The sequence below is a fragment of the Ochotona princeps genome, chromosome 16, assembly GCF_030435755.1.
Source record: "Ochotona princeps isolate mOchPri1 chromosome 16, mOchPri1.hap1, whole genome shotgun sequence".
Lineage (NCBI taxonomy): Eukaryota > Metazoa > Chordata > Mammalia > Lagomorpha > Ochotonidae > Ochotona > Ochotona princeps.
In genome coordinates, this window is record NC_080847.1 from 30,552,766 (window position 1) to 30,576,696 (window position 23,931).

Below are 23,931 nucleotides of genomic sequence, written 5' to 3' on the forward strand. Positions count from 1 at the left end.
GATTAAGAAAGCAAAGATGGCTCAGTGCAATGGTTTGGTTGATTAATCCTCCCCTTCAAGCACCAGGATCCCATGTGGGTGCTAGTTCGTGCCTGGCTGTTCCACTTCCCATACAGCTCGCTGATTGTGGCCTGGAAAAAGCAATACAGAATAGCCTAAGTCCTTGGGTTCCTGCACCCATGTTGAATAAAAATAAAAATCTTCAAAAAAATGATTTTAAAAGAAGCAAGCAAGGAAAGGAGACTTGCTTAGAGATCTTTGTTTCCTTGCTTTATGATTTGGGATTGGGGCTTGGGTAAGGTTACTGTGCATGGGCAAAGGGCTTCCATGTTATGAACTGCAGGCCCACGTCAACTGAGTTCACTCCCAGTTGTTCCTGTCAGCTTGCCCAGGTGTGGTGTGCAGGGGAAAAGGTCAAACTTGTCAGCAGCCAGATATCAAGAAATAGTGGATACAGTCTTATGGTTTTTGAAATTGTTTTTTTAATTTGAAAGATTTTCACAGAGAAAGAGAGAAAAATGGTCTTCCATCCACCAGTTTGCTCTCCAAATGGCAGCAATACCCAGAACTGAGGTGATCCAAAACCAGGAGCCAGGAGTTCTTCCAGTTCTCCCATGTGGATGCAGGGTCTCACGGACTTGGGCCATCATCTGCTGCTTTCCCAGCCACATGCAGAGAGCTGCATCCAAAGTGGAGCAGCCAGGACATAGGGAATGCCAACACCAGAGGGAGGAGGATTAGCCTGTTGAACCGCCCACTTGCCCCCTTTCTTATACTTCGTAGCAACCCTCACCCCCTCCGCGCTGCCCCAACACATACTGATTATCAGAATTTGATCGTTTAGTGACTAACTGTAGTGCTTTAATGGAGAGTGTCTCCTCTGCCATCTGAAGTCTCACATTATTCCTTAAAGGCTGCAGCTTTGCATATGCACCCAAACATTCTCAATGACATCAATGTTAATAAGGCTCTATCTCTGCCTGGTCACACTTAGCTATTAAGACTTTATAATTTGCAACTCATTTTCTGTTGTTTCTGACAATACCTGGGCACATAAATGGCTCTAAAATCTGATGTAATTTAGTTTGGACTCCTTTGCAGGTTAGTGTTATAGTTTTGGTGTTGTAGGTTTGTTCAGATCCCAGAAAGTGTTTTTGCAACTGTTTCCCTGGTTCTCTGTGGTGGACCAGTTGGCCTGTGATTTTCCTTTCATAAAGCTGACAGGGATTTTTTTCATTGATTTCTACTCAACTTCCGTTGGTTTTTGAATACACTCTTGGGCTTTGACTTCCCCACACTAGGTTTCAAATAAATTTAGGCTCTTCATTGGAGAGCTGCGTAATTGTTACAGCTTGCATATCCTACACAAAGTACCTGAGCCAGGGCTGCAGAGCTTGGAGCGGTGATGTGCTTCCTTCTGTGTGACCAGTGCCTGATAGACACGATAGATTCAGATCTTCTTGGCTTGCCTTGCTAGCAGCCAGGAAGACCCACTTTCACAAATTGGGACCCGTTAAGTCTCAATTGCTCTGCTTCTGATCCAGTTCCTGCTAATTTACCTGAGAAGACAGCATAAAATAACCCACATACTTGTTCCCTTGCCAGCCATGTACAAGGTCAGGATGGAGTAACATGGGACCAGCATGATAGACCGGTGACTAAATCCTCACCTTGCACACACCTGGATCCCATATGAGTACTGGCTCATGTCCCAGCTGCCCAATTCGCATCCAGCTCCCTACTTGTGCCTTGGGAAAGCAGTAGAGGATGGTCCAAAGCCTTGGGACCCTTCCCCCATGTCTGAGACATGGAGAAAGCTCCTGGCTCCTGCCTCTCGATTGGCTCAGCTCTGGCCGTTGCGGCCACTGAGGAATGAACCAGCAGATGGATCATCTCTTTTCCTTTTTCCTTCTCTCCCTCTCTCTCTCTCTCTCTCTCACCTCCTCCTCTCTACAGATTTGCCTTTCTAATAAAAATGAATAAATCTTAAGAAAGAATTTTCCCATAATAAGCCATTCCTTTTTGTCCTTCTGGTGTATTGTTTTGATTAAGTTTTCAGTTTCAAATGCTTAAAGTTCCAGTTCTCATATGAGACCCTTTGACATTAACAAAGAAAGGTTAAGTTATTTCTTATTAAATTGAACATTCTGAGCATGATCTATAAATAACATTCTTGTGTTGCAGTAGCAGAGAAGCCTAGGGAGCAGTAAGGTTGATTAGAGGTTAATTAGTCACTGTGAAGTTTACTATTTGCATTACAACTCTCTGCTTTCCAGATTGTTTAAGTTACACTGCTATAGTTAACATTGAGTTTCTTAATTCTTATTTCAGTAGCTGTTTGACAGGTCATTTTAATACATTTGATATATTTTAATTTTTATGTTTAACTGCTGTTGTGCTTCTGCTTTAAGAGAAATATATTTGTAATTTCATGTGAAATTTAGAGCATGCTTTATTAAACACTGTAATGTGAAGGAAGTGCTCAGAATTATTCATTGTTCAGAATTATTATTATTTTTTTAAAAAGATTTTATTATTATTGGAAAGCTGAATATACAGAGAGGAGGAGAGACAGAGAGGAAGATCTTCCATCCGATGTTTCATTCCCCAAGTGAGCCGCAACGGGCCGATACGCGCCGATCCGAAGCCGGGACCAGGAACCTCTTCCAGGTCTCCCACACAGGTGCAGTGTCCCAATGCATTGGGCCGTCCTCAACTGCTTTCCCAGGCCACAAGCAGGGAGCTGGATGGGAAGTGGAGCTGCTGGGATTAGAACCGGCGCCCATATGGGATCCCGGGGCTTTAGCCGCTAGGCCACGCTGCTGGGCCCCAGAATTATTTTTAACTTCAGATTGTGTACAGCTGAAATGGGTGTGCCAGCAATTTTGTGATTGTCGAAAGTACTTAGTATGTATGTTATTGTAGCACAATAAGCCATATATAATTGATTTTTTGGAATAACTATATTAAGTTATTTGAATCTGAAATTTCTTAATAATCTGATTCCAACTGACTTATTATATGAAAAGCTTCACAAACTATAAAATTTCATGTGTTGCTAGTGTTATGTTTTCACTAACTTGAGTTTAATAATTTCTAAAACTAATTAAGTTTCTGGTCAGTGCCCATGTTACCTTCTCAGTGAAGCCCTCTGCAGACCCCTTGTAGGGGTGAGCACCTGCAGGATCTCTGTTCTCACAAATACACATTTGTGATTTTGGCAGAGACACTGCCTTTGCCTCATGGTATTTGTTTCCACACCTCTGGGACAGAGTTCCTCATAAGTATGCAGCATGCAACATTGGTGTTTGTCTCTAAAGCTGTATTGGGTGTCAGTAACATAAAAGATAACTTAAAAGATATTGCATGAGCAAGTGAATATGTTGTGAAAAAAAGTCTCAAAGATTGTTTAGTCTAACCACATCATTTTATAAAGAAGAGTGAATCTCCTCCAGGTGGTTAAGACTTTGGCTTTTCCTTTATGGTTAATGGAATGTTTTTCCTTCAAGAATTTTTCATCTCTGCATACTAGAAAATACTCTTTTCCACACATAATTTATTCCACACATAATACATTGTGTGTATAAATAATATAGACAGGATATCTCATTGTGGTTACTGTTATTGTAAACTGCAGAATATTCCTCTTTGGTATACAGGAAGGAAACAGGACAGCTAGAAGGAACAGATAGCGCAGAGCTTAAGCGTTTCTGGAAAGGTGCTTAACTGCCTCTTCTCAGAGATTTGCTTTTCAGTGATTATGAGTTTAAACCATTTCAAAAAATTCTTTCTGCGTTTGTAACTACCCTTGGTTTTAGAAAAGAAATAAGCTCCTAAACTCAGTCAGCCATCTGCATTGTGTTTTAAGGTTTAGTGTGACAGCAGGTATGAGAGAGACTCTGTAGCTGCTTCGCCTAAGTGTTAGGGCATTCATCATCTTGGTTCAGTTGTGCTAGTTCAGAAACAAATTACCTTCACAATGCATTTGATTTTTAAATACCTGGCCACTGTTTCTGTGATGAAAATGGGGGCTTCTTTTCTAACTTTAAAGCCCTGTGTAAGTGCCCAGCATAGCTTGAACATTTAGAATTCTGTTAAAAATGAAACAGCTCACACAGAAATGTATTTACAAATGCATTATTTTGGACACCCTGTAACTTTAGCATATATTGATATATAATCTTTTCATTTAGAAAAATTCAGCATCCCATGTTCTAGCTGCCAGAAAAACACTTTTTTTTCATATAGTACAGCTTTTGTAGGCAAGTATTAAGCACAGGTGGACGTGGTAAGAAAGGATGAGGTTTGGGAATAAAAGAGGCCAGTGGAAAAAGGAGACCCAACTGCAGGCTGAAATGACTGCAAGCAACTGGACATAAATGAGAGTTGATGGGAAAATTAGGAAACCATAGTGATACTAAGTTTCTAGCTCCAATTCTTTTCATTACTAAGTATTAGCATCTTTTTTGAGGTCTTTACCTTCTAAAAAAAGGCTTTCCGTGGAGGTAAAGAGGCCTTTCATATTGGAATTCTGAATGAATGTCTGTTAACCAATACAAACCTTCCATGATTAAAAATATTGAAACTTTAGTATTTCCCCAAATTCCTAAAGTTCCTAGCGTCACAGACGTAAAAAAAAAAAAATGTGATTTTGAGTTATAGTATGTGTTACATATAATACTAGGCTTGAAAGTATCAATGTGTCTTTGAAAATCATTCACTCATAGTTATTTTGAATGCATTTCTTTCAACAGTTCAATATGCAAGTCTTAGAATAAAAAATGTATTAAGAATTTGCCCAGTTCTCATTGACAACACTTCACAAATGTGCATTGTGACCTTGTTAGATATTTTATTTCAACACAGTTAATAGAGCCTTTCAATATTTACTGCTAGCAGCCTGACTTGGAGGTTATTGTTTCAATGCAGTATTTTCATGTTCATAATATACATGCTGGGATGTACTTTTAAGTACTTCCGATCCTGGTGAATTTTAGGATGGGATTTTACTTACTCTTTACCTGGTATAGAGCTTTCAGCAGTGTGATGTGCCTGTACTGCAGACTACAGCTCTGAGTCTGACTTTGCCTAACTTGGACTCTCAAGTTAGAGAGTCAGATAGTCAGAGCTGTCGTCTTCTTGGAGGCACGTTATAGGAATGAAAGGGAAGATATGTCTAAGTCAAAGTGAAATTTTAAAATGATTCCTCCAAGATTAGACATCTTCCTAAGAATGGTATCTTGTCTATGAAGACAACACACTCAAACATGTTCTTGGTATCATCTTACTGAATTAGTACTTTAGTAAAGAGTATTATCTGAAAGACTTTTTTTTTATAGATTTTATTTATTTGTTTGAAAGAGTTAGAGGGAGGAAGAGACAATGACGATGAGAGAGAGATTTTCCATCTAAGATTCTATTTCCAAATGGCCACAGCAAATTGATCAGAGACTGGCCAAAGACAAGAGCCTGGAATTCTATCTGGGTCTTCCACAGGAGTGGCAAGGGCCCAAGCAGCTGGACCATCCTCCTGTGCTTCCAGGCCTTTAGCAGAGAGCTAGATTGGAATTGGAACACCCTGCACACAAGCCTGGCTTTATATGAAACGCCTGCATAGCAGGCAGCAGTTTTACCTGCTGAATCACAATGTTGATCCCTGACAGAATTATTTAATACTGTGAAATAAGACAAGCAAGATTTGATCTCTGCAGACAAATATGTAATTATGCCATTAACATTTAGAGGTTTCACGTTGGGATTTCTGTCTGACCCAAAATCATTCTGCAGATGTATTTAAAATTTTTTTTGTATGCATTACATTTCAAATGTTTTGAATTAAGTTTTACTGTTTTAAGCCTATAAGTTTTTATGTTAAAAATTATATCACCAAAACAATAGCAATCTACTAGAATTTAGGTGCTGTCCTCTTTAGTCACTGGTGAACTCTTTTGGGTCACTGAGTCCCCTGCTTCTCATTGTGTCTGCCCTCTGAGACACTCACTTTGCATGCCAGTGCCTCTTTACTGACTGACCATTTCATTTGTACTAGGCCCTGTTACTTAAGTTAGGGTTGCATACCTCAAAAAATTGTATTTAAACAGCTGCTGCACAAAGTTGTTGGCTTTCATTGGTTTCTGTTAGTCCTTTCAGTGTTCTTTTAATTAACAAATGAGGGGAAAGAGTCTTATTTTAAATATACCCTTTCTCCACTCTGTTAGGCTACACTTATAATATAAATTGACCTAAGAAAAATGGAAGTACTATTGGACAGATATAAACAAGAGCTTGGCATATCCTCTTAGCCCAAGCATAGAAATACTGCTTTGAAACATTCTTGGTGGATATGCCTGAAACTCCCAGAAACTGTGACAAATATTTTATTAACAATATTTTTTAAACCAAGCCACAATAATATTACTTTTTTTAGAAATGACATTATGAATACTACTTTAAAATTTCCGTTGGTGAGACCAGCACTGAGCCTTAGTGAGTCTACTACCTGAAACCTCCATTACCTGCAACTTATCATTTGGGCACCAGTTTAAGTTCTGGGTGTTCCACTTGCAATCCATCTCCCAGCTAGTGTGCTTGTGAAAGCAGCAGAGGATGGACCAAGTGTTTGGGTTCCTACAACCATGTGAGAGACCCAGAAGAAGCTCTTGGGTTCAGACTCGGCCAGTTCTAGCTGTTATGGTCATTTGGGGAGTGAACCAGTAAGTGGGAATCTCTATAACTTTGCCTTTCAAAAAAATTTAAGAATTTAAGATAAAAATTCTGATTGAAATACTTTTTCTTAAAATTTCAACATAGATAGTCACATAGAAGGAATAGACAGTGCCAGAAATCACAATTTTAAATTTTTTATATCATAGTGTATTGACAGGATACTATGTTATTATTAATCATTAAGCTTTGTGATGACTTTCCTAATACAATTTAGTTCGCACAGTTAAACTTCTGGTTTAACTTTCTAAAATTCCTGATGCATTATTTTTAGCATAGTCCGTTTTCAGTTGCTGTAATAAAATATCCAAAGCTGAGTATTTCCTAAGGAAAAAAGCTTTTTTTTTTTTAAGATTTATTTATTTTATTACAAAGCTGGATATACAGAGAGGAGGAGAGACAGAGAGGAAGATCTTCCGTCCAATGATTCACTCCCCAAGTGAGCTGCAATGGGCCGGTACACGCCGATCCGATGCCGGGAACCAGGAACTTCTTCCGGGTCTCCCACGCGGGTGCAAGGTCCCAGTGCATTGGGCTGTCCTCGACTGCTTTCCCAGGCCACAAGCAGGGAGCTGGATGGGAAGTGGAGTTGCCTGGATTAGAACCGGCGCCCATATGGGATCCCGGGCGTTCAAGGTGAGGACTTTAGCCGCTAGGCCACGCCGCCGGGCGCGAAAAAAGCTTTATGTAACTGACAGTTCTGAAGATTCAAGAACAGGGCATTGACATCTGCTCAGCTCTTATGACAGTGGCATCACAGTGACAGCAGTTCGAGAAAGAGAGATGCTGCAAGAGACCAGAGAGGAAGCAGGCTTGTACTAGCTGATGCTCACAGTAGCTGGAGTATTACCACTAGTAAATTCTTCCAAAGCCAGTGCCCCCATGACCTACCCCTGCGTCCCACCACTTAAAGGTTCTCCCACCTCAGCACTGCCACATCAATTCTAGGCTTATGGCACTTGAGCTATTGTACTATCAAACCATACCCAAACCACAGCACTTTTGATGCCAGCTTTAAAAAGAGAACCTTTCACTTGCAAAGAAGGGCTATGAGAATCAAGATGGCCGAATAGGGTAAGGACACGTTTAAACGGACGGAAAAACATTTAATCAGTATGAAGCAGAGAGGACATAGTTCAGGAAATAGGAAAGTACAGAACACTAACAGAGGGGTACCTGGAGACTGACAGACACAGGAAAGCAGCAGGCACAGCAGTGTGGTGCTGCAGTGACTGATACTCCAGCATGGTGATCTGAACTCCACCAGCAGCCGGAACTCCACCAGCAACTAGGTCGGAAGGGACTTTCACTGGTAGTTCAGGAGGTGAACCCAGACAAAGATCTGTCCGTCCTGCTGGTCCATTTGATTTGACCAGGAGCAGAGACAGAGCAGCAGATCTCAGACGGGCAGTGCAAGAATAGAGTGGATTCCATAACCCAGTCAGCCCCCTAGAGCTGAATTGAGCGCCATTTTGCTTAAGAAGGAAAGGGCAAGGGAAAGTACGGAGCATGCGCTGAGCTGGGAGTGAGCTCATTTCTGACTCAGTGACCTGCAACGATGTGGCATTCTACAGGTTCCACCCAGAGCAGGTCTGGGTAGCCCTCAGACCTGATGGCCAGCAGATCAAGAACTGTAGTGGTTGTACGTCAGGTGCCATTAAGTACACTGTCGCAAAAGTTTTAGGATTACAAGGGGCAACAGTGCACTGCACATGTGCTGAGCTCGTGAGAACTCTCTGACATCAGTGGATTGCACTGGTCCCACAGGAAAATAATACCAACTGTAGCATCGTACCGGCCAAAATAGGGAATATGGAGCTGTATCATAAAATGATAGCAATAATAATAAATGTAAAAAAAAAAGGGCTATGCTGTACTTAATAAAGATTAAAAATCAGAAGATTTGGGCCCAGCATGATGGATCAGTGGTTAAACCATCACCTTGCACATGCCAGGATACCATATGGGCACCTGTTGGTGCCCCAGTGGTTCCACTTTCCATCCAGCTCCCTCTTCTGGTCCGGGAAAGCAGTGAAGCATGGCCCAAAGCCTTGGGAACACTATACCCCGTGGAAGACTCAGAAGAAGCTCCTGGGGCCCGGCGGCGTGGCCTAGCGGCTAAAGTCCTCACCTTGAACGCCCCAGGATCCCATATGGGCACCGGTTCTAATCCCGGCAGCTCCACTTCCCATCCAGCTCCCTGCTTGTGGCCTGGGAAAGCACTCGAGGATGGCCCAAAGCCTTGGGACCCTGCAGCCGCGTGGGAGACCCGGAAGAGGTTCCTGGTTCCCGGCATCGGATCGGCGCACACCAACCGTTGCAGCTCACTTGGGGAGTGAATCATCAGATGGAAGATCTTCCTCTCTGTCTCTCCTCCTCTCTGTATATCTGACTTTGTAATAAAAATTAATCTTTAAAAAAAAAAAAGAAGAAGCTCCTGGCTTCCAGTTGAGTCAGCTCTGTCTGTTGTGGCCACCTGGGAAGTGAACCAGCAGACTGCAGGTTTTTCTCTCTGTCTCACCTTCTCTTGGTAAATCTGCCTTTCAAATAAAAATAGTTTTTTAAAACTATATCCTAAAAAATTCAATAGATTATTCCTTTCAAGGTATAAATACAGATAGTTGAAATGTTAAAGATTTTCTGATAACAGAGAGGAGACACTCAGGACTTTAGCAAGAAATATTATTATTATCATCATCGTCATTATGGCAATATAAGATTCAGTTGGATTTGCATCTGAAAGGTTGAGCTCTAAACAAAGAAACAAATTTCTTTTTTTTTTTTTTTCTTTTTGAGACTGGCTTCTTTTACTTTCTGATTGAATCCATTTTGCTGCATTTTCATTGTTTTTTTTTTCTATTCATTTATTCATTAATACAGTGTATTACATGACACAATTTCATAGGTACTGGGATTCTCCCCCCTTCACCCCAAACCCCTCCCGCATGGTGAGTCCCCCCACCTTGATGCATAACCACAGCCCAAGTTCCACCGAGACTCCCTAATTAAAAGCTCACACCATACAGAGTCCAGCATCCCACTTGTCCAGTCAAGTTCAACGGCCTCTTAGGGAGGCCCTCTCAGGTTTGAGGGCAGAGCCAGCAGAGCGTCACCTTGATCAATTAGATCAGCAACAATCCAGGTACAATGAGACTGGTGCAGAGTCCACTGATTGACATAGTCCATCTTAGAGTTTCCCCTTGTCCAGTTTTTCGCTGCAAACATATAACTGAGGTGGTTGATTGATCTACTCCATCTTCCATCTTTTCTTGGTTAATGTTTTGATTCCTCCATTTTGTTCAGGGGAATCCCCAAAGAAACTTTGAGGTGTTCCCAGTCCAGGCTCCTACATGTACTATTAGTAAGCACAGTGCCCGCCACAGTCCATCACTCCGATCAGCTGGTGGTTGTAACCCCTGGGTTGGTTCTATTCTGAGCCCCGACCTCCATTGGATCCGATGAGTATTGCAGCTCTTCCCGGCTCTGCCCATCACACACTCGTCCCTCACCTAAATCAGTGGGAGGTGTGCTGGTTGGGTGCTGCATTCCCTATTGGCACAGGCCATTTCACCTTGGCATTTGGTGTTTTGTACTGTTGTTATCGCAACCTAACCTGGCCAGGCCCCCTCACAGTTCCAGCACTCGGATTTGCCAGTGGATGACGTGAACCGACTCAGCCTGGTCTGCCCCCAACCTGAGCCAAATGTATGCCAGTGGGTCACTTTCCAAAGCCTCTTCTGGGTTGTTTACCTCCATACTTCCTGCGTTTATTTGTAGGGTCAGTGTCCTGTCAGAGGAACTGTTCAGATTCCTCCATCAGACCCCTTCCTGGGGTCAGGTTTCACGCATACCAGCAGGTCCTTTGGCCAGCACCGCTCTTCAACCCATTCTGGTTCCTGCTGTTGAGAGTTTCAGCCCAGCCACGGCTCATCCATACCCACATATAGCTCATCTATGGCTCAGTTGGGGTTGAAACCTAGCCGAGTCCGTCCCACATCTACCCTGGTCCTCCAGAGCACCACACTGTGTTGCGGTCTAACCCAGCATGGTACATCAAGTCCGAATACATGTCTGTGCCAAGGGAGTACAACTGTGACTCGACCAGAACTCAGCCCCCTTCCAGTTCCTGCGCCCCTTACTGGTAACCTCCACCCAGCAGGGCCTCCCCCAAGCTCCCCAACCAGGCCTGTTCCCAGCCAGTGTTAAGTATGCCAGAGGTTGCTCTGGGTCAGCCCAGCGCGCCCCATAGACTCTCATGCCTCCTGCATAGACTCCTCCGGCCCTTCTAAACCATCCAGTGGGGTCAGAGTTTGCACAGGGATTGGTCCACCCATACCTGACACATTCTAGCCCCGAGTATGGTTCTCAAATGCCAGACAATTTCATAGTCTTGCCTTCTGTGACCACTCTGCTGATCGCTCCTCCTATCAGGTAATGGGGTATCCTGCTGGACAAGCCCAGAATTTTGCTTTTGAAGGGACTGGTGTTGGTAATCTGCACTATAAAGTGACTACAGGTTCTTCAGAGGAAGATTTACTGCCATTGAGACTCTTAAGGACTAATACACATTCTCAGAGAAGTGTGGGTTCAGCATGGAGTGACTCCTGTAGCTTATTAAAGGAATCAAATTCCAGAATTTCCTGGCCGGGTGGCCAGCAGGCGCAGCCTGGCGCCGAATGGCGCACTGGCCGCCCGCGAACGGCTCACCCCATGTACTTACGTACGTGGTGGTAAGCCTGGCTGTGCTAGGCTGGACTCTTGGCAGGGCACCCGAGCACCCCGGGCAGCATGGCTGCCCGAGGTTTGAGACTCTCAGGCGTCCGCCGATCCTCCTAGCTCCTCCCCCACTCCAGCCGCATGGTGCGCTGAGGAGGTCCAGATCCGCTTCTCAGAGCCCTGGGACAACCCTCCCACTCCTAAAAGAGGGCCATCAAACCAGGATTCCAGCAGATCAGGAAGCCGCCCGCGAACGGCTCACCCCATGTACTTACGTACGTGGTGGTAAGCCTGGCTGTGCTAGGCTGGACTCGTGGCAGGGCACCCGAGCACCCCGGGCAGCATGGCTGCCCGAGGTTTGAGACGCTCAGGCGTCCACCCGATCCTCCTAGCTCCTCCTCAACTCCAGCCGCATGGCCAAAGAAACAAATTTCTCATATATATATGGTTTTAGCTTTATTGTCTTCCATAGATAGTTACGCACATTTTTGATTGGATATTTTAATGCTACCTGGTGACTATAGAAATTAATCAAAACTGCACATATATACATAGTTACTGATAAGGTTTACTAGTTATCCTTATACACGTAATATTCTTTACTCGCACCAACTGAGCTCAGTGCTGTTCTGCTGTTGGCTAGCATCATTGTGCAAATGAGCAAGGACTGAAATAGTTACATGCAAATGGCTACATGCCATTCCCAAGGCAAGGTTTTTCTTTTCTGACCTTGCACAGGCCTTTACCACAGAAGTATAAATCATCTAATGTTTTTGTGTACTCTTACTTGACTGTGTATTTTCTAAGGGTAAAGCATTTCATGTTACACTGTTTTGTTTTGTTTTGAAGATATATTTATTTTTATTGGAAAGGCACATCTACAAAGAGGAGGAGGAGAGACAGAGAGGAAGATCTTCTGTCCGATGATTCACTCCCCAAGTAGCTGCAACGGCTGGAGCTGAGCCAGTTAGAAGCCTTGAGTCCAGGAACTTCTTCCGGGTCTCCCACATGGGTGCAGGGTCCCAAGGCTTTGGGCCATCCTAGACTGCTTTCCCAGGCCACAAGCAGGGAGCTGGATGGAAAGCGGGGCTGCCGGGATAAGAACCAGCACCCATATGGGATCCAAGCATGTTCAAGGTGAGGACTTTAGCCACTGGGCTATTGTGCTGGACCCCACTATTTTAACTTTTTAAGGAAATATAATGGAAAAATACTTAGCCTTAGTGTGTGCATCCTGAATTTTTCACTAAGTCTTGCTTGAATCTTTCCTTATGGAGTGTTTCTTCAAGTCAGTACCACTGATGTCAGCAATTTCTCTTGCATGTTTTAAAAACCCTATTTATGTTATTTATTTAAAATTCAAACAGGCAGATTTTTCACGCATCTTCTTATTTACTGTAAAAATATCCACCATTATCAGCCCTGGACGAGCTCCATATGCAAGCTGCAAACTCAGTGTAGATCTTCCATTTAGTTGCAGGAACCCTCAACTGCTACATCCCAGGGTATGTGTTAGCAAGAATATGGAATGACAAGCAAAGCCAGAACTGAAACCAATGCTCTCTTGACAGGGTATGTGGGCAAGCCAGTATCTCAAGCACAGCTGAAACTACCTTCCTTTCTGTTCACATTTAAAAGTTCACCTCCAAGACCAAAAAAAAAAAAAAAAAAAAAAAAAAAAAGAAAGAAAGAAAAGAAAAAAAAAAAGAGAGAGAGAGAGAATTAATCACTTCAAGGAATAAGGGGATCCAACATAATGGCCAATTCAACTCTTCATGCCACACTCCATCTTTCCTACTTTCTACCCTGACCAGGCACTCACATAGTATAGTTTTATGTGCATACTCCACTGAACTCTGCCTACCACGTTACCTAGGTCCTGAATTAGTTCAAGCAATAGCCTCTTTATCTCTGATGTATCTCTTCACATTCCTTGCCAGATCAATGTCTGAGTTAACCCTTCTTTTTTAACTGGAGTGTTTTTTTTGGGGGGGGGAGACAGTTCATTGCCTCTGAATAGGAGAGAATGCTAGCCGTTTAATGTGAATGGTAGGCTACTTCAGCAGACCTTGACGTTTTAAGTGAATCTGGGAATTCAGTGTGTCTGGTCCATCCTGCCCTTCTCCCAACAAAGAGATGAAAATCTCTCTGTCATGTAATCCTCTATCCCCTTTAACTTGCGTATTTCCTTTTGAGCTACCATGCACAGCCTTTGTACCTTTCTTCTCTTTCTTCCTTTGAATCTAAAATATCTAATTCCATTTGTTCCTACAGTTAATTTACCCCATTTCTCAGGTAGTGCATTATCTTCCAACAAAATACCATGCCAAGACAGCACTGGCAAAACCAGTGCTACCAGTGGGGCTGTTTAGGCTCACCCCCCCATGAGGGAATCCTTACAGCCAGCCTGTGTCAGGGGAAGCGTTCGGGATCACCTTTGTCATCAACTGTTACTGGTTGAGGTCTCTGGGAAGTGGACTGAGAGTGAGATTCCTGTGATAGAAGACTACATTTTGCAGCTGGTACCAGTGTAAGGAAGGGGAGCAAGAGTGCAGCTGCAATCCAGCAGTCAGAGCACTGAGAGCAGAAATATCCTGCAGAGTTGGCCTCAGTTTGAGTGAATTCATCAGATTTTGTATGTAGTCATCCTCAAAAGCTTTTGCAAAGGCTGAGTGCAAATCTAGGTGTCTACTAGCAGTATTTCCACCATCTGAGTCAATCAGATCTCCATTCCAAGAGGGAACCTGGATGGAGCCTTACAGTGTCCATGAATGTCTTCTGAATGCTTTCCATTTAATTGTATGAAGTACTCTGAACAATATAGAGCAGTGAGAACTTTATGGCTTTGTTGACTGAAATGTTTTTCTAGCAGCTAGCTCATTCCAAATCTGAAGCATAACTCTTCATATTGAATCGTTAATAATTAATTTTCTCTATTTCTCCTGAGAGTGAATAATCAATTTTGTTCTTTGCATAACTGAATAATGAAATGATATGCTTAAGAAGGATTTTATATGTTTTCCTTCCATTCCCTCATCTAACTTGTACTACTTTTCAAGGTTCTAAATTAGTAGCTAGTGAAACTATGGAAATAGAGTCAGCAGGGTGTCTTACACTTCTCAAAATTCCCAGGTGTTTAGGGAGCAAAAAGAAGCTCCTAATTTATCACCTTTTATGCAAATACATATGGAGATGAATGTGACATCAGTGACAAAGTAATCATCCACCACTTGCCCTGTCTCTACCTAGCTCATGTGTGTGTACAGGAAAGTTTTTCCAGTCCCTTGAAAGTGCTGCTTAGTGTGACATTTAGCCTTTGAACTGTTACTGGCAATAAGGCTCCTCCTTTATTCGCAAATTGTTTAAGAGTTTCAACAGGTTTTCTTCAGTTTTAACAACTTTTCCTGTAATAAATTCCAACATTTCACTTTCTGTGAATTTTACTTCTTCCAAAAAATAGAACAGCTTTTAAACACTTAAGTATCGTAGTCACTGTCATCATGCATACTGAAGTTTAAGTAATTGATTTCACACAAGACCCAATAATGTCCATTTAAAGGCATAGTAGAGTAACTGTTTTTCGAGCATCCAAGCAAGATTTCAGGAATCACAATATGCATATAGCATTCTGTCCCTTAGTTATTAAACAATCAGTTGAACACATACCATATCCAAATAATAGGAACAACAAAACCAAAGAATATATGAAAGAATTTACGATTTGTTTTAATAGTCACTGTAATAGAAGTATCACTGGAGAGTGACAGTGGCAGAAGTATGCCTGTGAAGAGGCAAGTAACTCCAACAGTTACTCCATGCTATATGGGATGCCTGCCTTACAGGCAGCTGGTTGACTCACTATGCCACAGAACCAGCCCCTGGAAAGGCAACTCCTTAGGAAGGAAGGAGGCATTTGAGCCAGTTCTAAAGAGTTAACTCATCAGCTGGCTCTGTATAGAAGGGCAGCACAGAGGATTGCTTGTACACAATAGATGTGAAAGACTACGATGCAATCTGGTGACAGTATTGTTCATGGAATATAACTCTGAGAGGATAACAAGAAATAAACCTAGAAACATCGTTAAGACAACCTTTAATTGATATTAAGGGATTTGCTACACATACTCGAAGAAAAAGAATGAAAGTCAATCTGTGCCATTGGTTTTTTTTTAAAGATTTATTTATTTTATTACAAAGTCAGATATACAGAGAGGAGGAGAGACAGAGGAAGATCTTCCACCCGATGATTCACTCCCCAAGTGAGCAGCAACGGGCTGGTGCGCGCCGATCCGAAGCCAGGAACCTGGAACCTCTTCCGGGTCTCCCACACGGGTGCAGTGTCCCAATGCATTGGGCCATCCTCAACTGTTTTCCCAGGCCACAATCAGGGAGCTGGCTGGGAAGTGGAGCTGCTGGGATTAGAACCGGCGCCCATATGGGATCCTGGGGCTTTCAAGGCGAGGACTTTAGCCGCTAGGCCATGCCGCCGGACCCTGTGCCATTGTTTTTTAATCATACTCATAGCAGTGAAGAGACTGCACGGAAAAGTAAGACCAAATTGGAATGTCATCACAAAAACCTCAGGTTTCTTTTTTAAGAATTTACTAAATGAATATGGAGATAAAATTCATTGGGAGTATTTATATGGCATCAGAGAAAGTGATAATGCTCATAAAAGACTACACTTCTATATTAGTGGCCAAAGTATGATGGAAATGTTACTGGAGATGAGTGGAGTAGGTTTTTGTCTTTGCAAAATGAAGAATTCAGACATGAGACAGAGGAGTGTTAAGTGAGGTAGCAAGGTTTAGTGGAATGGGGCATCCATCAAAATGGACAGATACCGCTCCAGACAGAATCTGGGAGAGTGACCAGTTAATCAGAATGAAGAAAGCAAGGTTAACTGGTTTAATGGAGAGAGTACATCTGGCAGGCCAGGCTTACAGCTTAGAAGCACACAGCCTGTATTCAGAGCAGACTATAAGGGAATGGGGTCTAGTTCTTCTCTTTTGCTTCCACTTTGTTCTCCAGGACAAATGGTTTCCTGAGTATAAATTAGATAAAATTCCTATCAAAATGTCTACTCAGTTGACACCAGATCCCTATAATGCAAAAGCAGCACCCAGCCTCTTGTCTGCTTCCATTAACCTAAGTTGTTTGTTTGTTTGTTTGTTTCCTGTTCTCTACCAAAAGGAATTCACTTATGGGACCTTCTAAGGTTCTTTACCACCAGACTCAAGGAGTCATTCACATTTCAAATAGATAAGAACCTCGATGGCCAAGTGTGTCCTGAAATAATTTCTATAGGGGAATTCCAGGTCTGGGTGGAGGAGCCTAACTGCCGCCTTCACAGAGTCCCCAGACCAACTGAGCTCATGTGGCCATCATAAATTCCCTAAAGATCACAGCATCAATGACCAATCAAAGGAAAGTCACAAACTCCACTGACAATCCAAGAGCTTGGATTTGGGCTGATCATGCACCTTGAAGCCACAATTTCTATCTATGGAAATCTTTACTCCTAACTCCTTGGGGAGCCTGGGAATTAAACAGTAGCTGCCCTGCTTTTTGCTGTGTGCTTTGCCATAAATACCTACCTTCTTCCAACACTCCAATGAAGTGATTGGCACTTTGTGCATTATGCAAGTGGTTCTAGTTTGGAGGTTCCACAGTTCTTTGAGGTGCTGATTGGCAACAGTATCACCAGACTGGGTAAACATGACTCTGAGCCCAGGCACTTCCCCTACCAAGCCTTCTTTGGGTGAACTCTGTGAAGTTTTTATTGCCTAACCAAGCTGAGAAACCACTTAGGGGTTGAATGGAGAGGATTCAGCTAGAGCTTTTCTTATGGGGAAGGCTGAGGCTCCCTGCGTGAGCAGGACTTTGTAGTGTAAAATACTGGGCTGCTTCTAAGCTGTGTTTCCAAGACTGTTACTTACCTCCCTGAGGAAACTTTTCTTTCATTAGCCTCACATACACAAAGACATACACACAGGCTAATTTCTAACTTCCTATCTAACTACCTTACGGAAAATGATGCAGAAATTTTGACATGATGGTTCCCACTGGAATGAGGAGTTCTTAATTTAGCTCATTATAAGAGTGAAAAAATTATCTTTCTGGGGATTTTATTAAAGTCTTTGCATTATAATTACTACACAAATCATTGTCATTAATTCCATGTAAAACCCTCACAGAAAACATTAAAATGTAAATGATAGTTTTCAAAGCACATTTGATATGAGGGAGAAAAATCTTTTATTTAAAATAGTCATGGCCTTCTGTCACGCTGAGTAATTTCCACTTTTTAAAGAATAAAAAATGTCATTTAATCCCCCTGAGAGTTACCCAGTCACGGGGAGACAGTGATGAAGGAAGCTACCTCCGTATGTGTAAGACTTTCCACTGAGTACAGTGAGCAGAGCAGTGTCAAACAAAGGTAATGCTCAGTGTGTGTGTTCAGCCAGGAGGTTAAGGGCTGGGGTGAGGCTCCAAGAAAGCAAGCTGCAAGACAGTTTGGGTGAACAGAATAGCAGCTATCAATCAATCAAACCCACCAAAGGTCAGAACTGTAGTCCTGTGTAGTCTACTCATGATAAAGCAATAATGCCATCAGAAGAGTAAGGTAAGTGACTTCTTTATGTTCTCATGATAAAGCTGGAAACTCAGGAGAGTGGTATTGCTGCTTTCCTGCTATTCTCCTAAACCTGGAAACTCAGAGAGTAAGATTGGCACCCTTGTCTCATTCAGGGCACCCTACGGGAAGAAGCAAATGTTCACTCACAAAGAAACTTCTTTCTCACTCTAGCAGGGACCTGATCTAACTGCTTATTACCTTATCCAGCTCCTCAGAATTGTAAAACCTTTACTATTCACTAAATCAGGTTGCTTCTATGAAAGTATTTCAGAATTATTAGTTCATCCGACCTGTGTATTACAGGAAGTTTGATTGACTGTTAGCCTATTGTTTTCCAAATAGTTATTAAGATTCTTGTGTTTTCCAGTAAAGCAAGCTTTTGTTATTCAAAAGTTGAAACAATTTTAGTTTTCATTTAACATTAATACTAAATATTTTGGGTGCTGAAATACTTGATAAAATAATACTGAACCTTGACCATGATACATAGATGAAATTTGAATTTTAGGGTGAGAGTGCAAAATGTGATTATAATAAAACCACCTTTCAACTTGCAGTTGAAATGATTAAAAAGTGTACTTCAGAAAATGCTACGCATTCTTGCTCTTGAAAATAAAGGAATTTTTTGAAAGATAAACACCAAATCAATTTCTTTGATTGCGCTGGCCCAAGATCACCTACTTTCTTTTTGTTACAGTGTAACTTAAAATATGTTTAAATATAATTGTTAGTAATTGGTTTGATGTTTTGTATTTCTTCCTGGTGTTTAATGTACCCATCAGTTTAACTATGAACCTTACATTTCCTTTATTTTCCTTCTAGATTTATTCCTCACGACATTGTCTAGCTCTGGTAAACCCCAGTTTGAAATATGGGAAAATTTGGTAAGAAATCTTTTCCTTCTAAGCATTTTTAAATGATGGTTTCTGTAAAAGCACAGTTCTAGAAAATAAAATGAAAGTAATCACTTGGTCCGTTGGTTTCAACAATAAGCAGAACAACTTTAAGAGCCTGTGGCCGTTTTGCTGCATTCAAACTACTAAATATTGCTGAAGAAAATGATTCATTCTGCACCAACCCCTCTGCAGGTTTTTAGGCATGACTGCCAATTAAGCCAATCAGTCTGCCCTAATGCACATGTTAACAGGACCCCTGCTAGGCTGTCAGCTGTTGAGAGAGGTTATTGTCATTTAATTTGTCAGCATGATGGTATATGAAGAAAGCCTTTTTTAAAGGCTAATTTTTCCTCTGTCTGCAGGCATATATATAGAAGTAAGAACCACACTAAAGTTACTGCCAAATTGACAAGGATTAAGAACAAGTCTTCCCAGTGGGTTTTTTTTTTTTTTTAACTTGAGAGCAAGGCTCCCAAACTGATATCACGATTTGATTTGAGTTTTAGCTTGATATAGATTACAAGAAAGAGTAATTAATGAAGAGTAAACCACCTTAAATGTAAGTTGAGTTTTAAGTTGCATAGTAAAGAATAGGATTGCTAGTGGATCCAGTGGCCAACTCAGGAACATCTGTCAATTTCCTCACATGGAAATTAGGTTTTATAATCCCTGCTTTATAGAATGTTTGTGAAGATTAAGTGAAGCACTAAGGCAGATTTTACTCAAGGGGACTTTATGAATTTTGCAATAGGAAAAAGAGATCAATGTGTACTCCAAATACAAAGGGAAAACTCAGTACCCCGAGGAACAGAGTTGTGGCTGTTGTGTGGGAAATTACTAATACCTAGGGTAATTCTATGCTTAACAAAGTTCTTGCTGAATGGAGGCCAAATGATTGGATATTAGCTGGGTGATTTTCGTTGATAAAGAATTTGGGTAAATACTGAGTAAAAAACTGGGGGTAAACTAAATTTGGGATTCTTGCTAAAACTGAACTCTACAAGGAAAGAAAGTTATCTCAAACTGACCATAGTGAAGCAAAACAGTGTTAACATGTTCACAAGTAGATCATTAAGTACAAATTAAGAGGAATATAGATAATTGAGATAATGTACAGTTTTTATAAAATAAATGTTTATTTTCAGCGATTGCTCATCTGATCGTATGACATTAATCCACCAAAAATAATGCAAAAGCTGTAAAGATACTAGCTAGTAACAGTGATAACTACAACAAATCTTTTTTAGAATGTCTGATGTAGACACAGTGTTATGATCATGTTCTGGGAGATGCAGAGGTGATCAGGGTGTTTAGTACAAGAAGGGTGCTGAGGTGTAAGTGTAGATGGTTCTGACCACTGTAATGGCAGGTACAAATCTTAAACTTCAGGAGAGACTGAGTAGCTGCTTTCCACCCATAGTTACTGTGAAGGCTTCAGGAAAGATGTGACACTTGCAGTGGCTTGTCCAGGGGAGCAGGGTTTTAGTGATTGTGAGAAAGAAAGCAGACGGAAAAAGTAGAGAGTGGCTGATTTGAGCCCGAACATAAAAGCAAAATTAAAAGCTAAACTTAGAAAAATTGGTTTAAACAAGATCAGCAAAGGCCGTATTTCTAAACTAAGTAATTTGATTCTTTAAAAATGTGTTGATAAGCTATTACATTTTTTAAGGAAGACAGACAAATAAAGTTTTCATGGACTAGCAGTTAATCTGGCTTCTGCATATCAGATAGGTTGATGTAAAAAGTCTTAAGTAATAGAGATAGCTTAGTTAGAATTTATAGTCACCTAGAATGAGGTGAATGATTAAAGGAGCAAACTGAGCATCAATATTAATGCAACAGTAATTTAGAATGTGTACTGGTGGCCTAGAACGGAAATAGAAAAAAACAATGAAGTGACCTTATTTTAGAATAGAGGCATTCCAAGGAAGCTTAAAATGTTGGGCTAGTGCACAAGAAACAAAGTAGAAAAAATGTTTTTTAAAAATGGCAATGCCAGATACCCTTTATTCCAAATTTTTAACCTTGACACTATCATCATTTGGTAATCTCTTGTGGAGGAGAACTTCCTATGTATTGTAGCTTGCATAGAACTATCATTAGTGTCTGCTAATTAGTTACTGGTGAGTACCTACAACTGTGATGGTCAGAAATGTCTGCAAATATTGCCAGTGGATCGCTGACGCAAAAGAGGTACCAGAGTGAGTAAGAGTAGAGTCACAGAGTAGTCATCACATACTGCTTCCTGATAATTTTTTAACAGTATTAATGTTGCATTATTGGCAATAAATGTTTAAAAATATAATTCATAGTCAGTCATGCAAGGATACTGGTTACAACATAGCAGTTGTGGTTGGAAATCCAGTGGAAAATGGCAGAAAAAGTCTCCCTTCTCAGAAGTGGTCAGTTCAGTTACCAGGGTAATAGCAGAAATAATGGTATTACTACTGCTATCACTATTGCTAATGATAGTTATTGTTAATTAAATGTGTATTATCTGCTAGGTACCATACTGAGTACTTTATGTGAACTATCTTATTAATTCTTACGAAAATCCTACAAAATACATTGCAGAAATAAATGGAAAACTCAGTTTAGCAACGAGGATAACAAACAAACTGGGACAAAATTAGGGGATCTGTCCCTAAAATTTCTATTCTTTTTTTAATTAGTTTTTTTACTTTATTTTATTTTAACACTTGTTGAAAAGCTGATGTAGTGCCCGGTGACGTGGCCTAGCGGCTAAAGTCCTCGCCTTGAAAGCCCCGGGATCCTATATGGGCGCCGGTTCTAATCCCGGCAGCTCCACTTCCCAGCCAGCTCCCTGCTTGTGGCCTGGGAAAGCAGTTGAGGATGGCCCAATGCATTGGGACACTGCACCCGTGTGGGAGACCCGGAAGAGGTTCCTGGTTCCCGGCATCGGATCGGCGGCATCGGCCCGTTGTGGCTCACTTGGGGAGTGAATCATCGGACGGAAGATCTTCCTCTGTCTCTCCTCCTCTGTTTATATCTGGCTATAATAAAAAAAATGAATAAATCTTAAAAAAAAAAAAGCTGATGTAGTTGCAGACCAATTTGGGCCTCTGACTAGGATGGAGCGAGTCAGGGTGGGCTGGAAGGTAGGTGAGATATATGTTTCAGTTTTCCCTTCTGTGTTCGCAGGATGGGATGGGGGTGGCAGGAAGCGGCAAGAAAGTACACTGCTCCTTGCTGTCAGACTACATTAGTGCCCAAGAAAAAGACTGTCCTTTGATGTCTTCTTTGAGGGCCAGACACGGGGAAGAATGCCTGAGTGTGTTCTGAAATGTTCACTTCCTTATATCAAAGTCGAGAAACTCTCTTAGAGCTATTGATTGTCCATGTCTACTTTAGTATGTCCACTGACCCAGATACTTGTTGTAGAACATGGCCTTGAGTGCTGTTCAACCTTTCCTTCTTTACATCTTTTGATGAATTGCTTGGAATCTACTGGCTTAGGTGAGCTGGTTGTCTTGTCTTTCCTGGGCATCTGAGTATTCTTGCACCAGAGTCAGCAACTGAGGTGGCCCAGTCCTGCAAATGTGCTCTGGGGTCATACCACGTATCTATGTGATTTTTCCCTGAGGTCTGGGCTGAGTGCAGTGGTCTCTTTGGGGAGCCCACACAAAACCTCACCTGGGAGATCCTCACATCTCAGCCTCCTGTGAGGCAATTTGGGCAGCAAATTAACCCCCTGCAGCAGCCAAGGCACATATCAGTTGCAGCTGCTGGGTTAGTTCTGCCTCCAACCCTGACTCTCATGTAAACCAGAGGATACTGCGGTCTAGCCCAGCCCGGCCTACCCCCATGTCTGGCTCATATGCTCAACAGTATGTTGCTGCCAAGTCCAGGTGACCCCAAAGCGAACTCCTACCTGATCCACCTTCAGTTCCAGTTTGTTCACTCCTGTTGGTGGGTGCTATGACCTGGCCAAGACTGGCCCACCCACAGCCCTGGTTCTGCTGGTTCCTGGAAGGTGCTGTAGCCTAGTCAGGGCAACCCCTATAAACCCATACTCTGCCTACTCACAGTCCTGATTCTCACACATACAGGTGGGTGCTGCAACCTAGCCCAGGCCAACCTCTCCCCATTACTAGCTCTCACTGGTGAATACTGCAGCTTAGTCCAGCCTGGCCTGCCCCTGGCTCTGCCTGTTGTTTGCAGCAGAAGGTGCTGCAGCCTAAGAGGGGTGTTCCCAAAGATCCCGTATCGGCCCGACCCCCAAGCCCTAGTTCTTACACGACAAGGGTGCTATAGCCCAGTCCAACATGACTGGCCTCCAGCCACAACACTCACCAGCAGATGTTGTGGCCTAGCTTGGCCTGACCTGCCCCCAGTCCTTGGCTTCACATGTGCCAGTGGCTGCTGTGCCCTGGTCGGGGCAACCACAAAGAACCATTCCCAGACCTGCCCTCCAACATGGCTAGCCCAATCTATTGCCATGACCAACCTTGACTGGTCCTTCCCCAGCCCCAGCTCTCTTGGCGCACTGGCAGGTGCTTTGACCTGACCCAAGAAGGCCCTCCAGATTCCCCGTTCTGATCACGCTGTCTCTGCCCTTTTGATTACCTCTGGGTGTTGTGGCCTGGTTTGTGGAAGCCCTTGGAAGTCATTTTGTGCATGTGAAATGAACCCTCTGTGGCCCCCATTCCAATTTGTCCCCAGACCATGTGTCCCCTCAACTCCCCCACTATGGTATTTTCAGCTGTTGTGGCAGCTCTGTCCCCACTAGTCACAGGGCACACTCTGAAATTTCTACTCTTGCCCAAGAAATCTGGAAACCAAGTAAACAAAGAAAAAGACATTGCTGCAGCCAAATTCCTAGAGTGTTAAACCAACCTGGAACTAAAAGCAGTGACCTCCATAAGAAAACAGTAAAAAACGGGACAGACAGGTTGGCATTGTGGCACAGTGGGTTAAGCCACCACTTGGGCACCTGCA

The 23,931-nt window shown here is 42.4% G+C and overlaps 1 protein-coding gene across 1 annotated transcript in view; it reads left to right on the forward strand.

The window, feature by feature from the left end:
* Nucleotides 1-23,931, forward strand: part of ITFG1 (integrin alpha FG-GAP repeat containing 1) — a 211,079-nt gene that overhangs the window by 57,621 nt on the left and 129,527 nt on the right. The window contains exon 7 of the mRNA XM_004583824.4: nucleotides 18,899-18,960. Coding sequence (XP_004583881.2) covers nucleotides 18,899-18,960 — 62 coding nt within the window. The remainder of the gene's footprint in view (nucleotides 1-18,898; nucleotides 18,961-23,931) is intronic.